The sequence below is a fragment of the Panthera tigris genome, chromosome A2, assembly GCF_018350195.1.
Source record: "Panthera tigris isolate Pti1 chromosome A2, P.tigris_Pti1_mat1.1, whole genome shotgun sequence".
Lineage (NCBI taxonomy): Eukaryota > Metazoa > Chordata > Mammalia > Carnivora > Felidae > Panthera > Panthera tigris.
In genome coordinates this window covers 5,846,044-5,873,054 of record NC_056661.1, presented here as the reverse complement: position 1 = coordinate 5,873,054, position 27,011 = coordinate 5,846,044, and the positions used below count along the sequence as shown (strand labels likewise).

The 27,011-nt window shown below is 51.2% G+C and overlaps 1 protein-coding gene and 1 long non-coding RNA gene across 4 annotated transcripts in view; one reads left to right on the top strand and one right to left on the bottom strand.

The window, feature by feature from the left end:
• Positions 1 to 15,967, bottom strand: part of ELAVL1 (ELAV like RNA binding protein 1) — a 39,427-nt gene extending 23,460 nt beyond the window's left edge. Inside the window, exons 1-2 of the mRNA XM_042978011.1 lie at positions 15,929 to 15,967; positions 2,805 to 2,992 (exon numbers count right to left, since the gene is read on the bottom strand). Of these exons, the coding sequence (XP_042833945.1) occupies positions 2,805 to 2,976 (172 nt within the window). The 5' untranslated portion in view covers positions 2,977 to 2,992; positions 15,929 to 15,967. The remainder of the gene's footprint in view (positions 1 to 2,804; positions 2,993 to 15,928) is intronic.
• A 205-nt stretch (positions 15,968 to 16,172) lies between these two features.
• Positions 16,173 to 24,100, top strand: LOC122236562. 3 transcript variants are annotated; one of them, XR_006214614.1, is made up of 4 exons: positions 16,173 to 16,394; positions 16,908 to 17,039; positions 20,256 to 20,397; positions 23,519 to 24,100. It is a non-coding gene; the product is annotated as an uncharacterized LOC122236562 (long non-coding RNA). The 3 variants fall into 3 exon arrangements; XR_006214616.1 differs by lacking the exon at positions 16,173 to 16,394 and adding an exon at positions 16,416 to 16,524; XR_006214615.1 differs by lacking the exon at positions 16,173 to 16,394 and adding an exon at positions 16,530 to 16,615.
• The last annotated feature ends 2,911 nt before the right edge of the window (positions 24,101 to 27,011 follow it).

Genomic DNA, 27,011 nt, shown 5'->3' with positions numbered 1-27,011 from the left:
CAGGTGGGAACGAGCAATGCTGCTCCACATCCCACAATGCACAAGATGCCCCCCCCCCCCCCCCCCCCCCCCCCGCCGTCCAAGAATGATCCAGTCCCAAATGTCAGGAGTGCTCAAGTGGAAAAATCCTGCTAGAGGAAGTCAGAGAATCTCAGCAAGGATTCTCAGAGAGGACAGATGATGGAGCGTGTCGGAACGCTGGTCAGGCGGCCCCAAAGAGACCCAGGCAAGCACGCACTTGCCTGGCTAGAGGCTCCCCGGATGGAGAAGCACCAGGATAGAACAGAGGTAGAGGTGGCTGTTATTTTCATTACGAGGTGAAAGGCAGTCATGGGCCAAGAATGAAGGGTGCAAACGGGCCTGAAGTGGAGGCCTGTGTGGCAGGCTGAGCTCAGCTGGGAATTTGATTCCACGGGGCACCTCTGTGTCTGGATGCAGGACTCTCTCCGGCCAGGAGGAAGAAGCCGTGAACGTATCCGTGTCTGGGGTTTCACCAGAGCAGCGGAACAGAGGACAAAGGGGCAGCAAGGCCGGCGAGGTTTTCACACGCTGGTGGCAGGACAGAGGTGGGAACACAGTAAGCTTTCCTGGAAGGTCCGGTCATCCAACTTAAGGAACTGCTAGCAAGATGCCGAGCTGAAATCGAGCCTGGGCTCACCTACTCCACAATTCTTGGTACCCTTTACTTATCTTGCCCGAAGAGAAGAAAAAGTTTATCTCTGAAGTGAAATAATTTCCAAATTACTCTTTGCTGCTTTTACCTCCTTCCCCGAACCAGCTCTCTCTGGCCTGATCTCGCCAAACCTAGGTGTTCCTATTAACATAGCTCACATTCCTTTGAAAACCACAACAAGTGAACAGACAAAGAAGCCAGGTACCACGAGAATGCTGGCAAAATCGGAATGCAAGGCTCAGGAACATCCACGGGGCTAAAAATTCCCTTCCACCAGAACACAAAAGGAGAAAGGCAAGATTTGTTAGTAGCATAGGAGAATTTTAAAATGCCTCTGAACAAGGACTCTCTTATTCAGGATGGTCTCCTGAAACAGGAGAAAGATAATGGCTTCTAGAACATTCTAACACTGTTCAATTTGGGTATTAGCTACAATTCCTATTTAGAAGATCTCTATTAAAATCACAGACTCTCAGAATTGGGAGAGTCCTTAAAAGACTTTTGAATTCAATGTCCCCTCTGAGGAACTAATTCTCTGTACAGCAGTCAGCTGGCCTCTCCAGGACTTATCCCAGGGACAGGAATCTTCAGGTTACCAGCAAAAGCTGAGAGTGGATGAAGTAGGACGATGGGTACCTGGGGTCCCGTACGTTACTCTACTTTTATGTAGATTTGAATACAACAAGGTATTATCTTATTTCTGTAATAAAGGTTTGTTGTTTTTTTTAAGTTCTAAATTAGTTTTCAGTGACAGAATCATAGCCCCACAGCCCAGGGTGGCAGCCAGAGCCCTCCTGGGGGGACTGCCCATTGCTCAGCTCACCAGAGCAGAGAGGAAGGGGGGGAGGAGGGGGGAGAGGAGGGAGAGGGGGAGGAGGGAGAGGGGGAGGAGGGAGAGGGGGAGGAGGGAGAGGGGGAGGAGGGAGAGGGGGAGGAGGGAGAGGGGGAGGAGGGAGAGGGGGAGGAGGGAGAGGGGGAGGAGGGAGAGGGGGAGGAGGGAGGGGAGGAGGAGGGAGAGGGGGAGGAGGAGGGAGAGGGGGAGGAGGGAGAGGGGGAGGAGGGAGAGGGGGAGGAGGGAGAGGGGGAGGAGGGAGAGGGGGAGGAGGGAGAGGGGGAGGAGGGAGAGGGGGAGGAGGGAGAGGGGGAGGAGGAGGGAGAGGGGGAGGAGGAGGGAGAGGGGGAGGAGGAGGGAGAGGGGGAGGAGGAGGGAGAGGGGGAGGAGGAGGGAGAGAAGGGGGAGGAGGGAGAGGAGAAGGGGGAGGAGGAGAACAGGGGCATGGGGAAGAAGGGGGGGAAGAAGGGGGGGAAGAGGGGGAGGAGGAGGAAGAGGGAGGAGGAAGAGGGCAGCTCCCTAAAACAATGCTCCTCCCTGGGGACAAAACGAAGGAAGCGCTTTGTAGCACCTGGTCTTTCCATGTTTTGCTCCTTGAAACCATGCTCTCAGGACGGAGGCTGCTCCATAAGGATGGCCTTCTCAGGTGTCTGCAAACCCGTTCGAGGCGACTAAGGATCAGGATGTGGGAGCCACCATCCTCACTTTACGTCGGGTGCCACTGAGGCTTAGGGGTCGCACACAGAGGCAGCGGGAGAGCGGGGTTTGCAGCCGGCACCCGACCCTACTGCCTGCCTGCTGATCGGCTGCCCTGCTCCGGCTCCACAAGAGGTCAAGCTCCGTGCGTCTCAGACGTTCCAGCTGATGTGACTGTGTGACAGCAAACAGCACAGCCCACAGCCCAGGAAGGGCCGCCCAGGGGGACGCTCCATGTTCTGCCACGGGCCAGCGTCGCTTCCACAGGTGGGACCGAGCCGGGCCAGGCTGTCGTTCTCTGGTCTCTTACAGCTCTGAGCGGTCCTCATTGCGGGGGTTTCCTCGTTTTCCCTCCCCTCCCACCACTGCACTTTGTATGTACGCGCACTCTGGCTTACGATGAACTCTTGGGAACCTATGTCCAAATCTTAACGCCAGGGCCAGGGCAAAGTAGAGCCTGAGATAAAAACGAAACTTCACAGCCATCGGCTCAAGGCTGCGGCCCCTTCTGCACGAAGGAGCACTGCAGAGCCGCCGGCCAAGGAGGCAGTGCCCCGCGGGAGGACCACGAGCTCCCCTCGCAAACCCTCTCGGTTCCTTTACCTGCTACTTTATCCCGAATGAGTTTTGCAGATTCGACTTCACCGATGCTGCTGAACAGACTCCGTAACTCATCCTGGGTCATGTTCTGAGGGAGGTAGTTGACAATTAAATTCGTTCTCCCGATGTCATCCCTGCAGTCTTCGGCCATGTGGTCTTCATAACCATTAGACATTGTATTTTTTAAAAATCTGAGACAGAGAAGAAAAAAAAAAAGTCAAGTAAATTCCAAGTGTCCACATTGCAGGACATTAAGGCAAAACACCGTGACTGGCACTTCGGGGTTTTCTTTTCAACGCTACAAGTTCAACTCAGGTCCACATGAAACCATGCCCACGGATGTTTACAGCGGCTTCATTCGTAATCGTCCGGAAACCGGAAGCAGCCAACCTGCCCTTCAACAGGCGAGTGGAGAAAGAGACTCCAACTGTCTGGTGCGTTCACACAACGGAGTGTTATTCTGTGACAGGAAGAAATGAGCTACGGGGCCGGAGACTTGGGGCAGCCTCAAATGTACACTGCTAAGTGTGAAAGGCTACGCACTGTCTGACCCCGATTATATGACACTGCGGAAAAGACGAGACTCTAAAGCCAGTAAGAAGACCAGTGATTGTTGGGGGTTAGGAGGGAGGGAGGGAGGGAAGAACAGCAGAGCACAGAGGATTTTTAGGGCAGCGAAACTATTCTGTGTGATCTTTTCACGGTGCGTGCGTGTCATCACACATCTGTCCAAACCCGCAGAACGTACAACACAAAGAGCGGAACCCTAAGGCAAACCGTACAGATTCTTTAGTTCTAACAAAGCACCACACCAACACAAGATGTGACTAACGGGGAAGACTGTGCGCTGGGGGCGGAACCTTTCTGCGACCCGAAAGCCGCTCTAAAACAAAACAAAGCAGCTTCAAGCTCAACCATTTCTCTTCCCAAGGAGCTTCTAAAAGCCTACAAATAGGAGGGCCTGGCTAGCTCAGTCAGTGGAGCAAGTGGCTTTTTTTTTTTTTTTTTTAAAGTTTCTGTACTTATTTTGAGAGTGCGAGTGCGGGAGGGGCAGAGAGAGGGGGGGAGAGAGAATCCCAAGCAGGCTCTGCGCCATCAGCACAGAGCCCTGACGCAGGGGGCTCGACCCCATGAACCGTGAGATCATGACCTGAGCCGAAATCAAGAGTCCAACGCTTAAATGACTGAGCCACCCAGGTGCCCCTGGAGCGTGTGACTCTTGATTTCAGGGTCATGGGTTCCACAGAGCTGACTTAAAAAAACAAAACAAAACAACACCCACAAACAATTCTAGCGCCGTAACTCAAGCTCCTGTGAAAAGCGTTCGGCTCATCTCAAGAGCCTTCTCTCATCTCCGCGTGCACTACTGGTGCAGCTGGGTACTAAGGAGCCCGCGACGTGCACCTGAGCACCCTGACTCACACGGCCTGTCTGGCCTCAGGCAGGCAGACGACGGCAATCTGCATCCCTTTATTCCGAAGGCCGCAGCCTCGGAACTGGGAGAGGTTAGGGTTTCTCCACCAGAGGCACTTGGTCTTCAGAGGCTGCAGGCTCTGGAATGCCGTTGGCCGCCCGCAGAAGCCTTCACTTTCGGGGGGAAGCATCACAGCACAGAGATGGCTTCAGAGCGGAGTCCAGATCAGTGCAGCCGAGAGCACCAGGACGGCTCCTCCGGAGGCACAACTGGCCGTGCGGCTGCCACATCTAAGATGTCCCACGTCCCTGCCTCTAACTATGCAGGCACTCGCTCCCATGGGGCTGAAGTGTCATCTCTGAGAAAGGGGCCCTGCGGCCCACCAGCCGGGAGGTCTCGGGGGCGGCCCACCCCTTTCTCCAGATGCCTCCTGCCCAGCCCTGTTTTTACGCTTGAGAACCCGGTGCCCGCTGTCGGGAGCACTCACGCAGCCTTCTTCAAAAATAGCCTTGCCTGCGGTTATGTAAAAACCTGAACACAGCTCCCACCTCCCCCCCCGAGTCAGCACTGAGAGAGGAGTTAGGTGTGGTGTGTTTTGTATTTTATTACTTTATTTTTTTTCCTGCGGGAAACATTTGGCTCTTCTCTACCTTCCCGCTTCCTAATTTGCTTCTGACCACACACAACGTGCAAAGTTAGTCCACTCTCCCAGCATTTCTTTTATTTATTTGAAAATGTTCTATTCTCCCTGTTCTCTATAAAATAGGTTAGCATCGAAAGAAATGACTGGAAAGTCAGACTTCATAAGATTAAGAACTTCTGTATGGCAAAAGACACCATACACAGACAAACAGCGGACTTGGAGAAAATACGTGCTACACCTATTACATTATTTAGGTCGGTGGTTCTCAGCTGGGGTGACCTGGCGCTCCCAGGGGACACCGGGCATGGTCTGGAGACCCTTTTGGTTATCACGAATACAGGTGGTGGTGTGCCACTGGCACCTAGTGGGTAGAGGTCAGCGATGCTGTTAAACATCTCAAAAGGCCCAGGATGGCCCCCCCCCGCAACCAAGAAACATCCCGCCCCAAATGTCAATACTCCCAAGGCTGAGACCACTTGATTCAGAGCATCTACAAATTCATAAGAAAAAAGACACATCACTAACAGAGAGTGGACAATGGATATGAGTCACAACTAATAGACGCTGGCAATTCAAATGGCTAATAAACCATGGAGAGCTCAAATTCATGAATAATGAGGAAAATGTCAAAAAAGATGCCACCTTCTGGCAGTCAGACAGAAGACCACCCAGAATGGATAAAATCCAATGTGACTAAGGATCAGGGGGGAAAACACCCTCACACACCATTGATACAAGTATATGATGGTACAACCTTTTTGGCAGATAACCTGCAGTGTCTATGAAAAAAAATTTTTTTAAACTTTTTTATGTTTATTTATTTTTGAGAAAGAGAGGGACAGAGTGCAAGCAGGGGGAGGGGCAGAGAGAGAGAGAGAGAGAGAGAGAGGGAGACACAGAATCCAAAGCAAGCTCCAGGCTCTGAGCTGTCAGCACAGAGCCCAATGTGGGGTTTCATCTCACGAACCATGAGATCAGGAGCCGAGCTGAAGTCGGACGCTTAACTGACTGAGCTACCCAGGTACGCCCCTATGAAAATTTTTAATACAAATGCTACCCTCTGATTCAGAACCGTAGGAATCTGTTCTCCAGGAATAATCACATACGTGCAGGAAGTATGTGAGGAACCCATGATCCCATAGCTCATACGATGGTAGACAGAATCGAAATGTGAGTTAGAGAATGGTTAAATAAATACCAATTTTCAGTAGAAGGCATGGGACCACCAGCAATACTGGACTCACTCATGAAAAACTCTACGAATCTGTTAAAGCATCTGCAGCCACAAGTCTTTAAGATAGATTAGCATAAAAACAAACAAACCAACCAACCACGTCTGCTAAAGCCTGAACCAAAGTGCAAGGGTTAACTCTGAAAAATTAAAATGCACAAGGAAGTCTGCTCAAAAGGTGATTCAAACATTTATCTTCTTTCCTTTCTCCTTTCTCTCTCCCTCTCCTCACCTTTGTTCTGAGTTAGGCACCTACTGTTCTGCCTTCTCCCTCCCTCTGCTTTCACCAGTGATGAACTGGGCAATAATTACCCCATTCTCATTATTCAGAGTGGAGTGTCCTCTCTGTTTGGTAAAAAAAAAGGACTTTTTTTTCTTTTAAGTTTATTTATTTACTTGACAGAGTGCGTGCACAAAAGAGGGGCAGGGGTGGGAGACAGAATCCCAAGGAGGCTCTGCGCTGTCAGCACAGAGCCTCCGCCCCCCCCTCCCCGATGTGTGGCTCAATCTCACAAACCATGAATGACACCATAACCTGAGCTGAAATTAAGAGTTGGAGATAAACCAACTGAGCCACCTAGGCGCCCCAAAAAGATGACTTTCTAAAACAGTGGTTGGCAAACCATGGTCTGTGGACCAAATATGGCCCACCCCCTGTTTTTACAAATAAAGTTTTATTGGCACATAGCTATACTCTTTTGTTTATGTATTGTCTGTGGCTGCTTTTGCACTACAGTGACATAGTTGAGTAGTTGTGACAGAGACCATATGGCCCAAAAAGCTGAAAATATTTACCATCTGGTTCTTTACAGAAGAAGTGTGCCGACCTCTGTTCTAAAATATAAAAACAGAAAATTTCTCTCTCTTTAAAAAAAATTTTTTTTATGTTTATTTATTTTTGAGAGAGAGAGAAAGAGACAGAGTGCAAGCAGGAGAGGGGCAGAGAGAGAAGGAGACACAGATTCTGAAGCAGGCTCCAAGCTCTGAGATGTCAGCACAGAGCCTGACATGGGGCTTGATCTCACAAACTGTGAGATCATGACCTGAGCCAAAGTCCGATGCTTAACCAACTGAGTTACCCAGATGCCTCCCCCTCTCTTTTTAATATTTATTTATTTTTGAGAGAGAAAGAGAGAGAGTGTACAAGGGAGGTGCAGAGAGAAAGGGAGACACAGAATCTAAAGAATCTGAAGCAGGCTCCACGCTGTCAGTGCAAAGTCCAATGTGGGGCTCGAACCCATGAACTCAAAATCATGACCTGAGCTGAAACCAAGAGTCGGATGCTCAACTGACTGAGCCACCCAGGCACCCCAAAAACATAAAATTTCTAAGAGAAAATCTTTGTGACATTGGGTGAGGCAAAGATTTCTTAGACACCACACCAAATGCACAATCCACTTTAAAAAATTGATAAAGTGAGTATCATCAAAATGTAAAACTTTTGCTTTGCAAAAGACACTGCGAGGAAAATTACAGTCTACAGACTGGAAGAAAATAATTGCAAATCACGTATCTGAAAAAGGACTTGTATCCAGAATATACACTTTTTTTTTTTTTTTAACTCTCAAAACTTAACAAGACAACAACCTAATTTTAAGGGAGGGGTAAAAAAAAATTAAACTAAACTAATTAAAAACAAATTTTTAAATGTTTATTTATTTTTGAGAGAGAGAGAGAGAGAGAAAGAGAGAGAGAGAATGGAGGAGGGGCAGAGAGAGGGAGACACAGAATCTGAAGCAGGCTTCAGGCTCTGAGCTGTCAGCACAGAGCCTGATGCGGGGCTCAAACCCACAAACCATGAGATCATGACCTGGGCTGAAGTCGGACGCTTAACAGACTGAGCCACCCAGGCACCCCTAAACTAATTAAAAAAAAATTTTTTTAATGTTTATCTATTATTGAAAGTCAGAGAGAGTCAGAGTGTGAGCAGGGGAGGGGCAGAAGGAGAGGGAGACACAGAATCCAAAGCAGGCTCCGGGCTCTGAGCTGTCAGCACAGAGCCCAACGCGGGGCTTGAACCCACAAACCGCGAGATCATGACCTGAGCCGAAGTCGGACACTTAACCGACTGAGCCACCCAGGCACCCCTAAACTAAACTAATTTTAAAGATAAACAAAGATGTGAACAAACAACACACCAAAGGAGATATATGGATGGCAAACAGACATGTGAAAAGATGCCTGACATTATGACTTATTAGGGAAATGCAAATTTAAACTACACTGAGATACCGTTACTCATCTGGAATGAGAATACTCCCAATCCATTTAAAATGCCTAAAACAAAATAAAACAAAAGCAGGCAAACAACAACAAAACAGACAGTCTCAAGTTCTGGTGAGGATGTGGAGAAACCGGGGAATTTTCGTGCATCGCTGGTGGAAAATGCAAAAATGTTACAGTCGCTTTGGAAAATGTACGGGCAGCGCCTGACAGTTAAACACTTTCCGTGAAACCAAGCAATCCTATACTAGTCGTCATACAAGAGAAATGCAAACCTGTGCTCATACAGAAACCCCCACACAAGTGTTTACAGCAGCTTGATTCATCGACACCCTAACCGGGTGCAGCTCAAACGCCCCTCAAGCCATCAGTGGCGAGACTATGGAAGGCTGCACAATGCGGTTCTGCTCACCAATAAAACAGCATTCCCTATCCACGCAACTTGAATGAATCTCAAATACATTTCGCAGAGTGAAAGAAACCCGACTCCAAGGCCACATACCACACGAGACCGTTCTGGAAAAGGCAAAACCATAGGGATGGATCGGTGGTTGCCAGGGGCAGGGAGCAAGGGCAGCATGGAGCACACAGCGGGAGCACCAGGGGGCATTTTTGCTTCGTGGGGGGAGTGGGGTGTGTGTGCAACTTTCCCAGGTCTTGATTGTGGAGGTAGTAACACGACTCTATGCATTTGCCAAAACTCAAAAGAACTCTACAAAAGGAGCGAACTGGAAGATAAATTTTAAAAGATTTAAAGAGTGGACCTTATCCCCCAGCACCCTGACTCCTCCTGACACCCTGGGTGAGGCTGAGTAGCCCCTGCAGGCCCAGTTCTTGGTCAACCGGCAACAGTGGAGAAACTCAAACTCTAAACGCAGGGTTTCTCGATGCTTCAGGGCTGCCCCACCCTGCTCTCTGGGTCCCTTCCCCTGACCCTTCCAAATCCACATGGCTAACCCAGCCCAAGCTCGCTACTGGCGAGCACCAATCACAGCTGGGCCTTCGTCTCTGTCCGACCATCAGTGACTTCCAAGTCATAGCCACTTCTGGCCACCTCGCAGCTCACCAGGCCGTGCCCTCTCACTCAGCGGTCTCTGCACGTGGACTCCTCCCAGTCAACACACTGGGCATTCCCTGTCAGTGGTGTCCCCACTCACTGAGGCTCGGAGATTCATGACTTTGCTCAGGGTCAGTCATCCCGCTGTTAAGAAGCGGCAGGGCCAGCCAGGCCTCTGACGGCCACTCCAGAGAGCCTCCCATGGACAAAACATAAGGCCCTTCGTGATGGGGCCCCTGGCTCCAACTTCCTCCCCAGCAAGCTGCAGACCTTGTTGCCGTGTCTCTGTGCTGGCTGCTCCTCTTGCAGAGAGCGTCTGCCCTGTCCATCACCTCCTCTCTTATCTGTGAAAAGTCCCCCCGGACAGTAGGTCGCCCTAGTTCCCTGGGCCCGTTCCCTGGGCCCGTTCACCGTCAGCCCGAACCTTTATTGATGGGCAAATCACTCTAACACCTAATTATTTGCTTTTCACCCACATCATGGCTGACAGCCTGGGGGCCCAAACCTACAGTGGTGTCCCCTAAGGGCCCCTGCCCAACCCACACTACTTGGCAAACTGTAGATAAGTCATCTAGGCACACACGGTGTGTGTGTGTGTGGGGGGGGGGGGGGCTGGGGGTGATGGGGGACAGACAGACACTGGGTCTCAGACCCACCTGGGAATCGTGTATTTGCCACTTGATGTTAAAGGGCGGGTGGAAATTGTATTAATAGCCTGCTCATTCATTCGGTACCTTACTTTTCTGGGATCATCCATCCCATCCCACAGAATCAAACTCAATCATGGGGAATAAAAGGGGAAACTTCGTTTAGCAAAGCAATGCCTGGTGATTTGGAAACGTTTCCAGTAACTGCATACATTATGGAGAAGTCCTGCTTGGATGATCTCTGAGAGTCTTCAGTCCCACTGCACTATTTTCAACAACCCTAGCTGTCCGCGTGACTCCAGCAATACCGTTCACATCAGTCATATAAGCGCTACGTGCACAGAGGCAAGACGTGTGTGTAAAAAACTTACACAGGTCAAGCAGCAAGACTAGCTCCCATCACGCCCCGGTGAGAATCCGTCTCACTTTATAGGCACCGGAGCAGGCGTGCTGAACTACTCCAGCCAGAGCAAAACTAGAACAGTCGAAGAGATCCTCAGGCTCAATGATTTCTACGGTCCTTTCCAGATGTAAAACTCTGGAGTTCTCCAAGGTAAAAGCCTCAGGAATGTAAGGTCACCCAGGAAACACGCTGGGGTGCCAGAGAAAAAGTGAACGTACCACCTGACCCAATTACAACTGCTCTGTGAGGGGAGGGCCTAAGTGAACACGGTACGTATTTCCTTACTCGCCACTTCCTGCAGCCCGTGGCAGGTAAAGCCACCTGACTGGGCCAGCCAAGGCTACGTGACGGCAATTACATATCCACCAGGCTGAGAAGCTCCGGGAAGCAGCAGGTCAGGTGAGGCTGGTGTCTGGCCCAGTCCAAGTGCTCCACAGGCCGGAGGAGACAGGATCGGCTCCACGGCCCTGCTAGAGTTTCCAGCTTCTTTCTGGCTGGTCCAGGCCACTCCAGGGCTCTCGTGCAGAACTGCAAAGCAACACGGCACGGCGGGAAGGACTGGCCTGCGGAGTCTGACAGACCTGAGCTCCAGCACTAACCCTACTGTTAATCAGCTACACTACCGTGGAGTATGGCACTTCCTTTCCTGGAGCCTCAGTCTCCTTGTCTGCAAAACGGGGATGTTGCCGCCTGCTTCACAGCGCCTGGCACGCTTCCTGGTGCTCGGCAAGTGGCCACTTCACCGCCTCCAGGTCCACTGAGGAGCACTCTGCCTCTTTGCCCCTGGGATCCTGGAAGTGATCCAAACCTCTGATGGCATTTCTAATGGGCCGGGACTCCAGGGAAGTCACAGAGCTCACGACTACAGCCCCACACGTGTGGAAGACCCGGTTGGTGGTCTATGCTCCCTCACCATCAACCGCACGTGCAAGCTGATGGGTCAGCTCGCCTCTCAATCTGCCCAATAGAGATATCAATCTTATTCTGACCCCATCTCCTTACTCCTACTTCATTAACAAAATCGAGAGGAACATGCGCCTCCCTGACCTCGTTGTGCCCAACAGCAGACACCTTTAAACCCTCTCCTCCGATCCTTGCCCCCCTCTTCAAACCTCCTCCTCCCCTGAATTACTTCCTCTGGTGGCAGGACACATGTATCTCCCAAGCCACCTCTCTCTGTCCCCCATACCTAAGTAGGCACCAAGTTCTGCCAGATGCACATCAGCGATATGTCGCCCTCTCCCCCATCCCTCTGCCATCGTTTTTGTTCAGGTCCCTGTTATCTCTTGCCTAGACAGACTCCCAAGTGGTCTCCCTGCCACACGATTATTTCAAACCCAATCTCTCTGAACCCAATCAGGTCTTTTCCGTCCAAATCACTCCTCCACCTCCTGTCTCCCTACTTCTGTTCATGGTGACATCAGTCTTGCCACTGGATCATCCTGGACTGTTTCCTTCCTTTGTAGAGGTGTCTTTCCTCCAGTAGAGATGTCGTTTTTGGTGGGCTGCTGGATCCAGTCACTCCCGAGCCCCCTTCTGGCCCTCCTTCTCCCAAGTATACACAGAGTGCCGAACATGTGCCAGCCAAAGAGCAAGGTACGGGGTATATAAGATAAAGGAACAGAACCCATCCCAGCCCCCAAATTCAGGCCATTACCCACCACCTCGTACCACAAAAGCCTCTTGACCAGTCCGTCCATCCTGGAGTTTCCCCCAGAAGCACAAACTTCCAAGATCACCTCTTGACTGTGTCCAGAAACCCTCTACCACCTGATCCAGACATACTTTTCTCGATTCATCTCCGAGTTCACCTTCTCGACCCCTCTGCCTGCCCAAACCAGTCCACTCAGGCTTCCGGACCTCTTTGTGCCCTCCTTTCACTCACCCGGGGCTGTTGGCTGCGCCTGAAAACTCCTGCCCACGCCTCTCTGATCACAACAACCAGTATGGACAGCAGCTCTTTCATCAAACACAAGAACCAGGCAGCAGACAACCATCTCTCTCAACGCTCTCAATGCTGTCACGACCCGCTGCTTCTCCCGGTCGCTACCTCATCTTCTACATCTATAAAGGTCTTTTCTCCCCAACTCAGGTGAGAATTTCCTCAAGGAGGCAATTTCTTCCCCTTCTCCCTGTTCCGCAGACAATGAGCAAACAGTTGCGTTTTGTGTCTTGAATCTACAAAAGTACGACCACTGACTTGGCCAAGGCACCCAGAGGCCCGGGGTCAAGTGGGGATGGACAGTTATCATAAAAGTGAGACCCCCCCCCCCCAGCACGTACGGACACGTACGGACAACACCTTCCGCCCCTTCCTGTTTCGCAGCATGTCCATGTACGTGCGTTCTATTCCGGTGGCACTTTCCTGTCTACGTCCACGTTCCCAACCACTCCTCTCGCCTTCGCTGTTTCTCTTACTGACCACTATCCTTCTACTCGTCACTCAGGGAGAGACCCAGAATCGTCCACTGCTGTCCTCTCTTGCTCACTCACGTCCCACATCTAAACACCCACTGAGTCCTGTGTCTCTTACATACCCAGCCATGTCTCAAACCCATCCCCCCTCTTTCCCTACCACTACAGCTCTGGGCCACATTCACAGCTTCTCCTACATCGAGGGAAGTGATCACCTCCTGACTGGTGTGCTGGCCTTCAGCATTATCCCCCTCCGACTCTTCCAACTGTGAACAGATCTGACTTCTTCACTTTATGGCCTAAAATCATCCATGGCTGGCCTACAGGACAACATCCAACCCCTCTGCACAGCGGCCGCACGAGTCCTCGTGCCCTGCTTACTTCACTTTGCTTGCCCCCGAATTACCAGACTCCACGTGGTTCCCTGAACAAACCAAGAGGTTCCCACTCCCGTGCCTTTGCAGATGCTGTTCCTGTATCGTGCAAAGCTGTTCCCTGTGGTCTGTACCTGGCTAACCCCTCTCCCCGCCCCACTCCACCTCCTCCAGGAAGCATTCTGTGATCTCCTTTGCACACCAAAGCCTAGGTTAACAGTCTCCTTTCCTGTGCTTCCACACGAGTCAGTATATAACTGAAACAATCTGCCCACACACTGTAATCACCACTGCCTCCCAGAGCCTAGCAGTGGAGCGGGGAGAGTTGGTTAAAGGAGGGGAGCAAGACTCACTTCCCTTCTGCAGGCTGCTCTCCTCTGGTCTTCCCCTGACTTACAGGCTCCGGTCAGCCTCGCTGCCTCACTATTGCCACCTAGGGGCAAAAGGCAGCAACTGCACTTCCCTCACCATTCAACATTTGACTCCATTGAATGGGATGGGGACACAAGCGAGGAACAGTTGATTCTGGCGGGGGAGAGGGGAGGAGAAGGAGAGTAGCAATCAGAGGAGGCTTCAAATGGTGAGTGAGCCCTGAGTGGGGCCACAGAGCATGAGGAAAGGATCTCTAGGTGGAGGAGAACTGGGACGTGGCAGGCAGTGGGGACAACAGCAGAGAGGGTCAGAGGTTCCGGTCTAGGTGCAGGTGAAATGCAAAAGGAAGGGAGGGTTAAAATGTGCAAGACCTGGGATCCCAAACTTTGGCTTTAAAGTCACCTACAGAGGTTAAAAAAATTAAAATTTCTTCCACCCAAAAACTTTTAATCAGGAGTGACACGATCAGATCTGCAGTAAAAAAAGACAACTTTTGCTGGAGTATGAAAACATGCAAATGGGAAGTGGGGAACAAGAGAAGCAATAAGCAAGCGGCAAAAAGCCAGTGTTTTCACAATGCTCTCGTTTTCCACTTGCTGCACCATGACCTCACAGGCAGCACACCTAGACTGAAACTCTGCCTCCTCAAAACCAGTGCTTCAACATAAACATTATTTATTTCCACATTCTGAGGTATTCCTAGATCTCAGCCTCTTTGTGGTCCTTGAGGTCACAAAATTTTGTTAACAGATCCCAACACAACACTTTACACACAGAAGATGCTCAATGACAACTGGACGGAATTCTCCTGGCCACTTGTGATCATAAAGGCAATAAAATTCTGTAGTTAGGAGTAAGGACTTTGAGTCTGAGGTCCTGAGTTCAAATCCCGCTTCAGCTACCCTACTGTGCGAGCCTGGTCAAAACAAGTGACCCATCTAAGCCTCGGTTTGTTTGTCCCGAAGATGTAAAGTACGCCAGCACCCATCTCAAGGGCCTGGGGATAAAGCTCTGTGAAGTGACAGGCACATAGCAAACCCTCACTAAATACTGGCGATTATTTAAACTTTACCTATTCAGTGTTTCCCACACTCAGGCCATTGCTAGGAGCTTCCCACACTCTCAAATCCACACAGCAATTTTTCCACCCCATTTTACAGATAAGAAAACTAAGGCTCCCACAGTTGAATTTGTACAAGGTCTTGGGAGCCCTGGATACCAAGGCATCAGCGTTGTGGCTGGAGCAACTTTTAGTAAAAGATCATTCAGTCCCGTGGTGGTTTTCGTGTGTGTGATACTTTTGGCAACGTCTGAGGACATTTTTGATCTTCAGCACTGGGGGTGGGGGTGGGGTGGGGGGGGGAGATGCTGCTGGCATCTGATGGAATGCTAGTCAATAAATACTACAACGTGCATCCTACAACGCAAAGGACAGCCCTCCCCCTGCCAAACCAAGCGTGATAGACCTAAAATGTTAGTGCCCAGGTTGAGAAACCCTACTGTGGTCGGATCATCTTTCTCATTTTCCCACTTCTGGAGCAATGGCCATATGGATCCTATGTGCACACTTCTGCTAAGGGGCGGGGGGTGGGGGTGGGGGGCTCCGTCCCTCCAGGGACAGCACAAGCAAAAGTTCTTCTCCACCTTCCCTGCACACAGTAGGTATCAAAACCCAGAAGCCGAGCATCAGAGGAGGCCGGAAAAGGAAGAGCATCCATCCCCCATTGTTCAAATGCGTGCAGGTTGTGTTTTCAACACACACACACACACACACACACATTTTACAAATCCCAACGTCCCACGCCCCAAAAACAGCTTTGTTAGAGATGGCGTTCAAAAAATATATTTTTTCCCCCCTAGGGTTCCCATACATCCTGAAGGGTATGCACACTTCTAAAAGGATCTCCGCTCGACCGCGATCCTCTGACAACGACCACAAAAGAATCTGTAGGATTTCCCCCGGGAGCGAGCCTGTGGGCCGTGACCTCTGCGCGCTGAAGGCGCTCACCCCACTCCCTCGCCTCTGGCTTCTCTCTCCCGCCCCCGGCTCCCCGGCTCCCAGGACTACTAGGGCCCCGGCCGCGGAGCCCGGCCGCCAGGCGCGTGCCCACGCCGTGTCCCCTTCGCCCGCCCCTCGCGGCGGCTGAGGAATCCGGCCCGGGGCCTGTCGCCGGCGCCCACACCGGCCGGCCCCCGCCCGCCCGCCGCGGCCCGCGCGCGTCCCCTCCCGGCCCGGTGCGGCCTGGGCCTCGGCCGGTGCAGGCCCGCGGGCGCCCGCGGCCGGGCCAGGCGAGCTCAGGCCTGCCGCGGCCTACCCCGTCGGGGGCCGCCGAAGGCCCCCGCCTCACCTGGACTCGGGCGGGCGGGCCCGGGGCTGCTCCGGGGCGGGCGGGCGGCGGCGGCGCGGCGCTAACGGCTCCGCTCGGCCTCGGTAGCGGCGGCGGCGGCAGCGGCGACGGCGACGGCGGCGGCGGCTCCTCCTCAGCGCGCACGACCCGCTCCGGCCCGCGGCCCGGACACGCCCCCCCGGCGCGCGCGCCCATTGGCCGGCGTCCTCCACGGTGCGCTTCTCATTGGCCGGCGTGCCTGTCTCGGCGCCCAGGGGCGCGCGGCGGAGGCGGGACTTCCGGCTGGCGCCGCCTGCGAAGGGCTCGGCGGCCGGCGGAGACGCGGGTGGCCGGCGATGGCCGCGGTGGGGGCCGGCTGGGGCCCAGCCCACGGAGGCCGGCGGAAGGCGGTGGCCGAAGAGCCGCGCCCCTTGTGGAGCGCATGCTGTGTGACCCGCGCCTGTCTTTCCCGCCGCCGCCCCGCCAGGTAGTAATGGTCAGCGCGCCATGGCTGTGGGGACCGGACCCGGGTTCGAATCCCGACCCCGACGTTTCCGCACTACGTGCCGTTGGGAAGGGACTGACGTCACTTCTCCGGGCCTCAGTTTCCTTATCTGGTATGGTGAGGAGGTGGAGCATGGGACGTGGTCAGCCTTAATTCAGCGTTGACTACTGGAGCTAGCGGGTTCCCAGAGGCCCAGCTCAGCAGTTAGTCATTAAAGTTTTATTGAGTGTCTACTATACGCCAGTCACTTGTATGGGCAGCGAACAGACAAAAATGCTAGCCCCAAATGTTAGCCAGGGGCGTGATTTAAATTTTCTAGTAGCTGTGTTAGGGGAAAGAAAAGTTGAAAACAGTTACTTTTAACGATGTGTTTTATTTCCGTATGTGTAAGATGTTCCTTCTACGTGTAATCAATATAAAAACTTAAGAGGTCTTTTACATTCTTTTTTTCTTTTTCCCCACACCTCTCTGAAATCTTGTATGTCTTACACGTAGGGCCCATCTCGGGTTCGACTGGCTACGTTTCAAGAGCTCAGCAACCACGTGGCTCCTGCATTGGACCCTGCAATGCTAGCTGGGGAGACAGGAAAGAAATGAAGCGGATTCCGCATCAAGTGGTGGAGAGAGGTAAGAAGAAGAAGTACATTGGAGAAGGGGAGTATGGGGAATGTGGGGGTTGCGCTTTGAAAGAGGGAGGTGGGGAAGGTTGAGAAGATGGCATGTGCGGAGGGATGGCAGGAATTGAGCAAGTAATTGTGCGATTCGTTGTTTAGTGCCTTGTTTGGAGAACTTCCTGCAGTGATGGGCATGTTCTTTATCACGGCTCATTTAGTAGCCACCAGCTCCAGGTGACTTTTGGGCACTTGACGTGTGGCTGGTGCCACCACAGCATTGAATTTTTAACATTCTTCATTTTTACTTAATTTAAATTTAGTACCATAATCAATCAATTAATTAATTGAGTGACATAGAGCTTGTGGCTCCTCTAGCGGAGGGCATAGATTTAGTAGAATGTGGTGGCGTATTCTCTGAATCTGGTGCTGAATCTTCATGTGCATTCTTCTGTGTAATCCTCACAAAAGCTCTGTGAGATGGGAGTTTTTTGGTTTGTTTTTTAATTTTTTTTTTTAACATTTATTTAGTTTTTTTTTTTTAATTTTTTTTTTAACGTTTATTTATTTTTGAGACAGAGAGAGACAGAGCATGAACGGGGGAGGGTCAGAGAGAGGGAGACACAGAATCGGAAACAGGCTCCAGGCTCCGAGCTGTCGGCACAGAGCCTGACGCGGGGCTCGAACCCACAGACCGCGAGATCGTGACCTGAGCTGAAGTCGGCCGCTCAACCGACTGAGCCACCCAGGCGCCCCAACATTTATTTAGTTTTGAGAGAGAGATAGACAGAGAAAGAGCACGAGCAGGGGAGGGACAGAGAGAGAGGAAGACCCAGAATCTGAAGCAGGCCCCAGGCTCTGAGCTGTCAGCACAGAGCCCGAAGCGGGGCTCGAACCCACACACCGTGAGCTCACGACCTGAGCTGAAGTCGGATGCTTAACTGACTGAGTCACCCAGGCGCCCCGAGATGGGAGTTTTAATCATTGTCACCATGGTGAAGAATGAAATCCTTCATTTATTCATCTATGCCTTGTTATCATTCTCATGAATAGACTTTGTCTTTTGGAACAGTTGGAGATTTACGGAAATATTTGAAAGTACAGAGTTACCGTTTTCCCCACACCCAGCTTCTCCTGTTAGTAACATCTTTCATTAGCACGATGCATTTGTTAGGATTGACTAAGCCGTAGGGATACATGTCAACCAAAGTTCGTAGTTTACTAGATTTCCTTGTTTTTTACTTAACTTCCAGAATCCCATGCAGGATGACACATTACTTTTGGTTGTCCTGGTATTCTGTTTTTGTTTTTTTTTTTTCTTCCTTTTTTTGGAGTTATAATTGATGTGTAACACTATTAGTGTTAGATGTGCAGCATAACGATTTGGTGTACGTGTATAACATAAGATAATTACTACAATTAGTTAACACCCGTAATTACAAATATCTCGTTGCTGTTGCAATGAGAACTTTTACGATCCTATTCACTGAGATGCCCTGCTTTTTTTTTTTTTTTAATTTTTTTTTAAAGTTTATTTCTGAGACAGAGCATGAGTGGGGAGGGGCAGAGAGAGAGGGAGACACAGAATCCGAAGCAGGCTCCAGGCTCCCAGCTGTCAGCACAGAGCCCGACGCGGGGCTCGAACTCACAAACCGTGAGATCATGACCCGAGCCGAAGTCGGTCGCTCAACCGACTGAGCCACCCAGGGACCCTGTTTCTTTAGGCTCCTCTTGGCTATGGCAGATTCTCAGACTTTCCTTGTTTTTGATGATTTTGAGAAGGACTGATCAGGTATTGTAGAATGCTCCCCTGTCGGAATTTATCTGGTGTTTTCCTTGTGGTAAGACTGGGATGGGGTTTGTGGGGAGGAAGACCACAGATGTAAGGTGTAACTCTCATCACACCCCATTAAAGGTACATACTTCCATTGTGTTCTGTGCCTGTTGATGTTGGCCTTGATCGTGGGCCAAGGTAGCGTTTGTCAGGTTTGTCCACTCTAAAGTTACTTCCCCCTCCCTCTGTGTACTGTATACTTTGGAAGAAAGTCACTGTGTGCAGCACATACCTAAAGAGCGAAGAGGTACATTCCCTTCCTTAAATGAGGTATCTATGTAAATTCTGTGGAATTCTGCATGGGAGATTTCTCTTCTCTCCCTGATTTGTCAGCTTATTCGTTCGTTTTTAATGTGTATTTATTATTTTTGAGAGAGAAAACAGAGTGTGAACGGGGGAGGGGCAGAGAGACAGGGAGACACAGAATCCGAAACAGGCTCCGGGCTCCGAGCTGTCAGCACAGAGCCTGATGCGGGGCTCGAACTCACAAACCGCGAGATCACGACCTGAGCTGAAGTCAGACGCTTAACCGACTGAGCCACCCAGGCGCCCCCAGCTTATGCATTATGTGATTATATCAGTGTGATCTCTAGATATTTATTTTATTCTCTGGGCTATAACCCAATACTACTTTATTTTATTTGAATTATTCCAGCTTTGGCCATTGAGGGTGCTTTCAGTTGGCTCCTGTGGTTCCTCGACACATTCCCGTCTGTGTATTTGGTTTGGGTTTTTTTGGTTTTCTTGGGAGCACTTCCTTACTCTCTGGTGCTACAGGCTGCCTCGGGTTTATCTCACATATTTCCTGCCCCAGTCCTAGAATCAGTCATTTCTCCCAGCCTGGTTCCTTTTATTAGAGAGTAGTGTTAGAAACCAAGATCTGGGGGCACCTGGGTGGCTCAGTCAGTTGGGCGTCCGACTTCAGCTCAGGTCATGATCTCGCAGTCCGTGGGTTCGAGCCCCGCATTGGGCTCTGTGCTGACAGCTCAGGGCCTGGAGCCTGCTTCCGATTCTGTCTCCCTCTCTCTGCTCTTCCCCTGCTTTCACTCTGTCTCTCTCTCTCTCAAAAATAAATAAACATTAAAGAAATAAAAAATAAAAATAAGATAAAAAGAAACCAAGATCTGGGCACTTGGAATGCTCATTGCTACTGGGGTGTTGTTTCTTTTAGGTCATCGAAAGTTTTTTTTTTTAAGTTTATTTTATTTATTTTGAGAGAGTGAGAGAGAGAGAGAGAGAGCAGGGGAGGGGCAAAGAGAGAGGGAGAGAGAGAATCCCAAACAGGCTCCACATGGTCAGCAGAGATCATGACCTGAGCCAAAATCAAGAGTCGGATGCTCAACCGGCTGAGCCACTAAGGTGCCCCTTAGGTCATCGATACTTTTTAATCACCCACAGTGTACCCGGTGTAGGTGCTCAGCCCTGGGGATACAACAGTGACTATGCTAGAACGGGGATCTGCCCTCACGGAAGTCCCAGTCAACCTGTGGGTACAGGCGTAAGAGGTCAACTCCAACATCGACTGGGTGTGCAACCTTGGGTAAGTTATTTAACGTCTCTGAGCTTCAGCTTCTGTGAAATGGGGGTGATTATAATACTTTGTGAAGGCACTGGGAGAATTAAATGAAATCACCCACTTTTAGACCCTTTGGAACAGAGCGTGGCATGAAGTACTTATTAAATCCTATTCTTGTTAACAGTGAGGATAAATCACACAATGACTATCATTACAAAATTTCAAAATAATTACACTCTGCAGAGGTTCAGAGTGCCAGCAAAGCATGTAGCAGGAGAGCCTGACTTCATTTTGGAGTGACCAGGGAAGACTTTCCAGATCAGTGGGGTTGCAGCTGAGGCAGGAAGGGTAGGTCACCAGGCAAACAGGGACAGAATGTTTCAGGCAGCAAGAACGGCAAGTGCAAAGGCCCTGAGGCAGGTGGGAACCTGGCACACTTAGGAACTGAGAAAAGGCCAGTGGTGGAGACAGGGGCAGGAGAGGAGACTCATGGGCTGGAAGGGGCAAGTCACACGGCCTGGTGAGCCGTGGCGAATCAAGACTCAGTCTGAAGTGCAAGGGACGTGACTTGTCCAAAGGCACGTATCTGGCAAGGACAGTCAGGATTGGAACCCAGGTCAGCTTGGTCTCAGAGATCTTTATTTTCTTGGTGTGAATTTAAGGTAGGAAATTCTTGCTCTGGGGTTTTGTTTGTTTTGTTTTTGGTTTAGGTAAGAAGCATAGTTTTGGTTTTTAGGGGTTGGAATCTGAGTACACTCTAGCTACCAAAGTTCTAGATTCTTCTTGGTGTCACTTTAAGTTCGGAGGGCCCGTGAGGTCAGGAGACCCAAAGATAACTTAGCCTGCACCCCCGCACTTGAACACATCACTCCCTGAAGGAGAGGAGGACACACAGACATGTAAGTCCAGCCAGGGTGACGGGATAGGCACAGAGCCACCTCGTGGAGGGCAGCGTCCAAGCTGGAACACAGTGGGAGCATGTGGGACTTGGGGCTTCTGGAAGGAGGGGCCCGAGGGCACGAAGGCACGATCTGTCTTGGGGGATCTGTTAGGGAACGGGAACCGTCAGGAGTGCTGGATGCAGATTGTGAGGTGGGACTAGATGTCAGTCTCCAGCTTCGGAGGGCCCTGGCGAGTCAGGCAGAGATGGGATTTTATCCCGTGGGCCAGAAGCTGGCAGATTATAGCTCAGTTCAGCCTACACCTGGTTTTGTCGGCCTGTACGTAAAAATGATGCTTCCATTTTTAAGTGGTTGAAAAGATAACAAAAGAGGAGGTCCCTGCTGGCTCAGTCGGTGGAGCATGTGACTCTTCGTCTCAGGGTCGTGGGTTCAGGCCCCACGTTGGGCGTGGAGCCGACTTAAACAAAACCAGAAGCAAAAGCAGAATAGCATCTTGTGACACGAGGAAATCACAGTTTGCGTGTCGCCATCAGGTTTGATAGTGACACAACGACGCCTGTCGTCGGCATGTGGCCCATGGCTGCTTTCTGGCCATAACAGAAGCAAATTTGCTCAGGCAGGGCCTGCGTCACGGCTGTGCAAACTGTATAATCTCATAGGGCTCTGCACCTCTGTCCCCGTGTTAAAATTCTTTTTTTTTTAATGCTTATTTTTTGAGAGTGAGAGAGCATGAGCGGGGGAGGGCCAGAGGGAGCGAGGGAGACAGAGAATCCAAAGCAGGCTCCAGGCTCCGAGCTGTCAGCACAGAGCCCGACGCAGGGCTCAAACCCGTGAACCATGGGATCATGACCTGAGCCAAAATCAAGAGTCGGACACTTAACCGACTGAGCCACCCAGGCACCCCACTGTTTTAAAATTCTTAATAACACACGAATAAGGGTCCCCTCCTTTTTATCTTGCACTGGGCCCTGAAAATTGTGTAGCCAGTCCTGGTAACGGAGGCCAGATGGCCCCCAAAGCCCACAGTATTTACTGTTGGGCCCTCTTCAGAAAAAGTATGTGAATTCTCTTATGGTGGACAGAATAACAGCCCCCAAAGATGTCCATGTCCTAATCTCTTGGCACCTATGACTGTGTGACCTTACCTGGCAAAGGGGACTTTGCAGATGGTATTAAGGATCTAGAGAGGGGGAGATTATTGTGGATGATCTACATGGGACATGTAATCACAAGGATCTTACAAGAGGGGGGGAGGAGAATCAGAGTCAGAGAAGATGTGATGACAGAAGCAGAGGTCAGAGTTCGGTGATCCCGTTGCTGGCTTTGAAGGTGGAGGAGGCGCCTTGAGGCACAGAATGCAGGCAGCCCCTAGAGGCTAGAAAAGGCCAGAAACAGATTTCCTCCTAGCACTTCCAGAAGGGCCGCAGCCCTGCTGGCACCCTGATTTTAGTCTGGCAAGACTGATGTCAGACTTCTGACCTCTAGGACCGTAGGAGAATAAATGTGTGTTGTTTCAAGCCACCAAGATTGCAGTCATTTGTGACAGCAGCCTCAAGGAACCAGTACACCTGCCATAGGCAGTGAGCATGTAAAAGAATTTGTCTTGTAGCCAAAGAGAAATGTATGTATGTATGTACGTTTATTTTGAGAGAGAGAGAGAGGGAGGGAGGGAGGGAGAGAGAGAGAGAATCCTAAGCAGCCTCTGTGCTGTCCGCATCAGAAGCTGTGACATCTGAACCATTTACAGGGTTCCCAAAGTGGGTGGGGGCTATTTTGGTGCCATAAGAAATGGGTGTCGCTGTCCAGTGAGCCAGCCGTTCACTGGTCAGCTCCCAGAGCCGAGGCACCAAAGCAGATATTTGTTCTGAGAACAGAGGCCGGGCAGGCCTGGACAAGCCCAGAGAACCTTCTGGCACTCACGCACTTCACAGCCCCAACTCCGGTCTGATTCCATCTCGAGTCCTGAGTAGGTCAGTTGTGTAAAGAAATAAGAAGCTGTATTTCTTCTCAGGCAGCAGCATTTATTTTCAGGTGAGCAACGGTTTGGAGCTCAGGTCCCTGATCATTTCAGAATTGGAAAACCAGGTAGCCAAGGCTCCTTCTGGGTGTCGGTCCCCTGTGGTTCCCATTTGCGCACATTTCTGACCTGGAAGGCCCGTCCCTGGAGCAGGCAAAGAGATGCGGGGCTGTCTTTCAGGAACCACTGTGCTAGTAACTTCCCTGTGCCTCTGTTTGCTTCTTAGTGAAAGGCAGGTGGCAGCACCTGCTCAGGGACACAAGGGGAGCGGGCACTGGGCAGAGCACGTGGCGCCGTTAACGCCCCAAAGAGCAGCACGGCCCCGCTTCTCGTCTGAAAACCGCGACTCCTCGACCGCCACCACCTGAGATAACGTGGGTCACTGACCTGGACGAGCTTGGCAAGTTTTGTTTTCCAGAACGATCTCTCTGCATCTGACTGACCTGTAAGCATTCCACTGCAAGAACAGCACTGGACGCTTTATCTCTCATCAGGTCAAAGGCTAGGAAAGGCCCTGTAGCTCTGGCTCCCGGGGTCACGGAGTGGCCTGGCCTCCCCTCCTGTCCTGGAGTATCGCCCATAGCGATCGCTTTCACTTCCAGGTGTGTGCACTCGGTCACCCGCGTTCCTACAGTGACTTGAGTAGCCACTCTCACTTTTGTTTTTCATTTTTAAGATTTCTGATTTTTCCTTTCTGTGCCAAACAAGGTCTCTCGCTTTGCCTGTAAATGTTTCACATGTATTTGTTGGGTTTTCTGTAGTGATTTTTGTGAATGTTTCTTTTCTTTTTTTTTTTTAAATGTTTGTTTATTTTTGAGAGAGAGAATGTGAGTGGGTTAAGGGCAGAGAGAGAGGGAGACACAGAATCCGAAGCAGGCTCCAGGCTCCGAGCTGTCAGCACAGAGCCCGACGCGGGCCTCAAACTCGTGAGCTGTGAGATCATGACCTGAGCCAAAGCCAAACGCTTAACCGACCGAGCCACCCAGGCACCCCTCTTTTATTTCTTTAATATTTCTTAACGTTTATTTATTTAAAAAAAATTTTAATGTTTATTTTTGGAGAGAGAGCACTAGCAGGGGAGGGGCAGACAGAGAGCAAGACACAGAATCTGAAGCAGGCTTCAGGCTCTGAGCTGTCATCACAGAGCCTGACACAGGGCTCAAACCCACGAACCACGAGATATGTGAATATGTGTGTGTGTGTGTGTATATATATATACATATACATATATATATATATATTTTATTACTTATTTATTTTGAAAGAGAGGGAAGGAGGGGCAGCGAGAGAGGGAGAGAGAACCCCAAACAGGCTCCGTGCCATCAGCACAGAGCCCAGTGCAAGGCTCGATCCATGAACCATAGGGTCGAGATCTGAGCCGAAATCAAGTCAGATGCTTAACCAACTGAGCCACCCAGGCGCCCCTACGAACATGGTTTCCACGCTCTTGGGTGTACAGCCAGCAGTGGACGGCTGGGTCACATGGTAACGCTATGTTTAACTTTGTAAGAAACCACCAGGCTGGCTTCCCTGATCTTGTCTTTATAAATGAGCTGGAGACTTGGTGCTCCCGAGTCACTGGCAGGGAGGTAGCCTCTGCGACGCTTCTCCAGCCTCGTTCTTCCTCCAGCCCACAGGGAGCAGGCCAGGGACTCACGTACTCGCCGCAGTCCACGTGCACGGTGCCTCCCACCCGCCCCTGACGAGCTGGGCAGGAGCACCAAAGGATGGATGTTTCTGTTACCAGGTTCTGCCCCCCCCCCCCCAACACCCACACTCCCTGTATCATAAAAAATCTTCAAACCTCCCAGCTCCCCAGACAAAATACCCAAAGCACACCCAGCAGCCGTTCTCGGAGCGCCCCGGGCACCCTGAACTCTGTGTCAAGAGCCAGTTGTGTGATAGGAACAAGCCAGGGGTTATCAGTCTATTAAAAGCTCACACAAATCGATAAGAACCGAAGGAGCAAAGATCAAAAACAGTTCGCAGGAGGGGAGAGTCAACAAACCTCAGAGCAGCTCCCCCACCGAGTTGTCGAGGCCCAAGGATGAGGGCTAGTCCAGGTGAAGATCATGCCAGAACCCCCCACGTTGGCTTTCTTCGGGGGCGGCAGCCCCATTAAATTGGGAAGACACCCATTTTAAGATACCTGCCCAGCACAGAAGAGGGTTCATATTCTGCCCCTGTGGTCGTACCACTCACAGTGATCCTGAGTCACCCGTGGAAGGGCTGTCTGCAGGAGGATGTTACTTTTTCTCCTATAAATTTAAAAAAAAAATTTTTTATTTTTGAGAGAGAGAGAGAGAAAGCTAGAGGAGGAGGGGCGGAGACAGAGAATCCCACGCAGGCTCTGCACTGACAGCACAGGGCCCGACATGGGGTGCGAACTCGGGAACCACGAGATTGTGACCTGAGCGGAAGTCAAGAGTCGGATGCTTAACCGGCTGGGCCACCCTGGCGCCCCCCGGAGGACACTTCTCATGGACTTCAGTGACTCACCTTTGGCTTGGCATCAACCTGAATGCCCAGAGGTGAGGCTGGCTCGGTGAATTTTATGTCCGCTAGAAAAGACAGGAGGCCTGCAACCGTATGGAATAAGAGGGGCTCCCCGCCTCCAGGCGGACCACTGTGTGGATTGCAGTTCAGTCTTCACAGTCAGCCTCTGAGCTGGGTCCTCTTAGCCCCATTTTACAGAAGGATCAAGTGGGCGCAGGATCACACATTCCCAGAGATCGGCAGAGAGGAGCCACTGGCTGGGACCGTGGTGCTAAATAAAGAGCTCGTGATGTACGGGAACAAGGTGGGGCACAGAATCGCACCTACACCGCACATGACCCTCCACCCCAGGCTGGAAAAATGAGGGGGAGAGTAGGGTACGGGCCCAAGGGGATGGACAGTAGGAAAGACCAAGTGGGATGCAGATGAGAGGTGGGTGGGGTCTAGGAGAGAGGAGGGTCCGGAGGAGAAAGTTTGCATGGACCACTGTGGAGAAGGAGAGCTCAGCTGGGTGGGGGGTCATCGGCTCATGGTGGCATCTTGGGGGGGGTTCTTTCCACTCCCCCATTCAACTGGGGCCCAGTGGCTTAAGATGGTTGAGTTTAGAGGGAAGGAGACCCTCCTCAGTGCAGTTAAAGCACCAGGTCCACACAGGAGAGTGGAGAAGCCATGGCCATGGAGGAAGGGTCTGTCTTGGTCTTTGTTCCTTCCCCACATCCGTAGGCACCCGATACGCCGCTGTCTCAGGTACGTCCTGGACCCTGGACGTAGTATTTGCTCTGGCGGACATAACCTGGCAGCCCAGTCTGGGTGGTTTATGAACAACAAATTTATTTCCTCGCGTTGAAAGCATCAAATAAATGTTTTTGGTTGTATTTTTAAAGATTTCATTTTTGAGTCCTTTGTACACCATCCTGGGGCTCAAACCCACAGCCCCAAGATCAAGAGTCACACGCTCCACCGACTGAGCCGGCCAGGCGCCCCTAAATAAATGGTTGATACTATTACATGTATCCGATGGTACGTTTTAAATAGTCTTCTTCTCGTTTAAAAAAATATTTCCTCCTGGTTCGTTCTGGAGGCCAGAAGCCCAAGATCCAGGTGTGGGCAGGGCTGGTTTGTTCTGAGGCGTCCCTCCTTGGCCTGCAGATGGCCGCCTTCCCCCCCCCCCCCCACCCCGTGTCCTCACATGGTCTTCGCTGCGCATCTGTGTCCTAATTTCC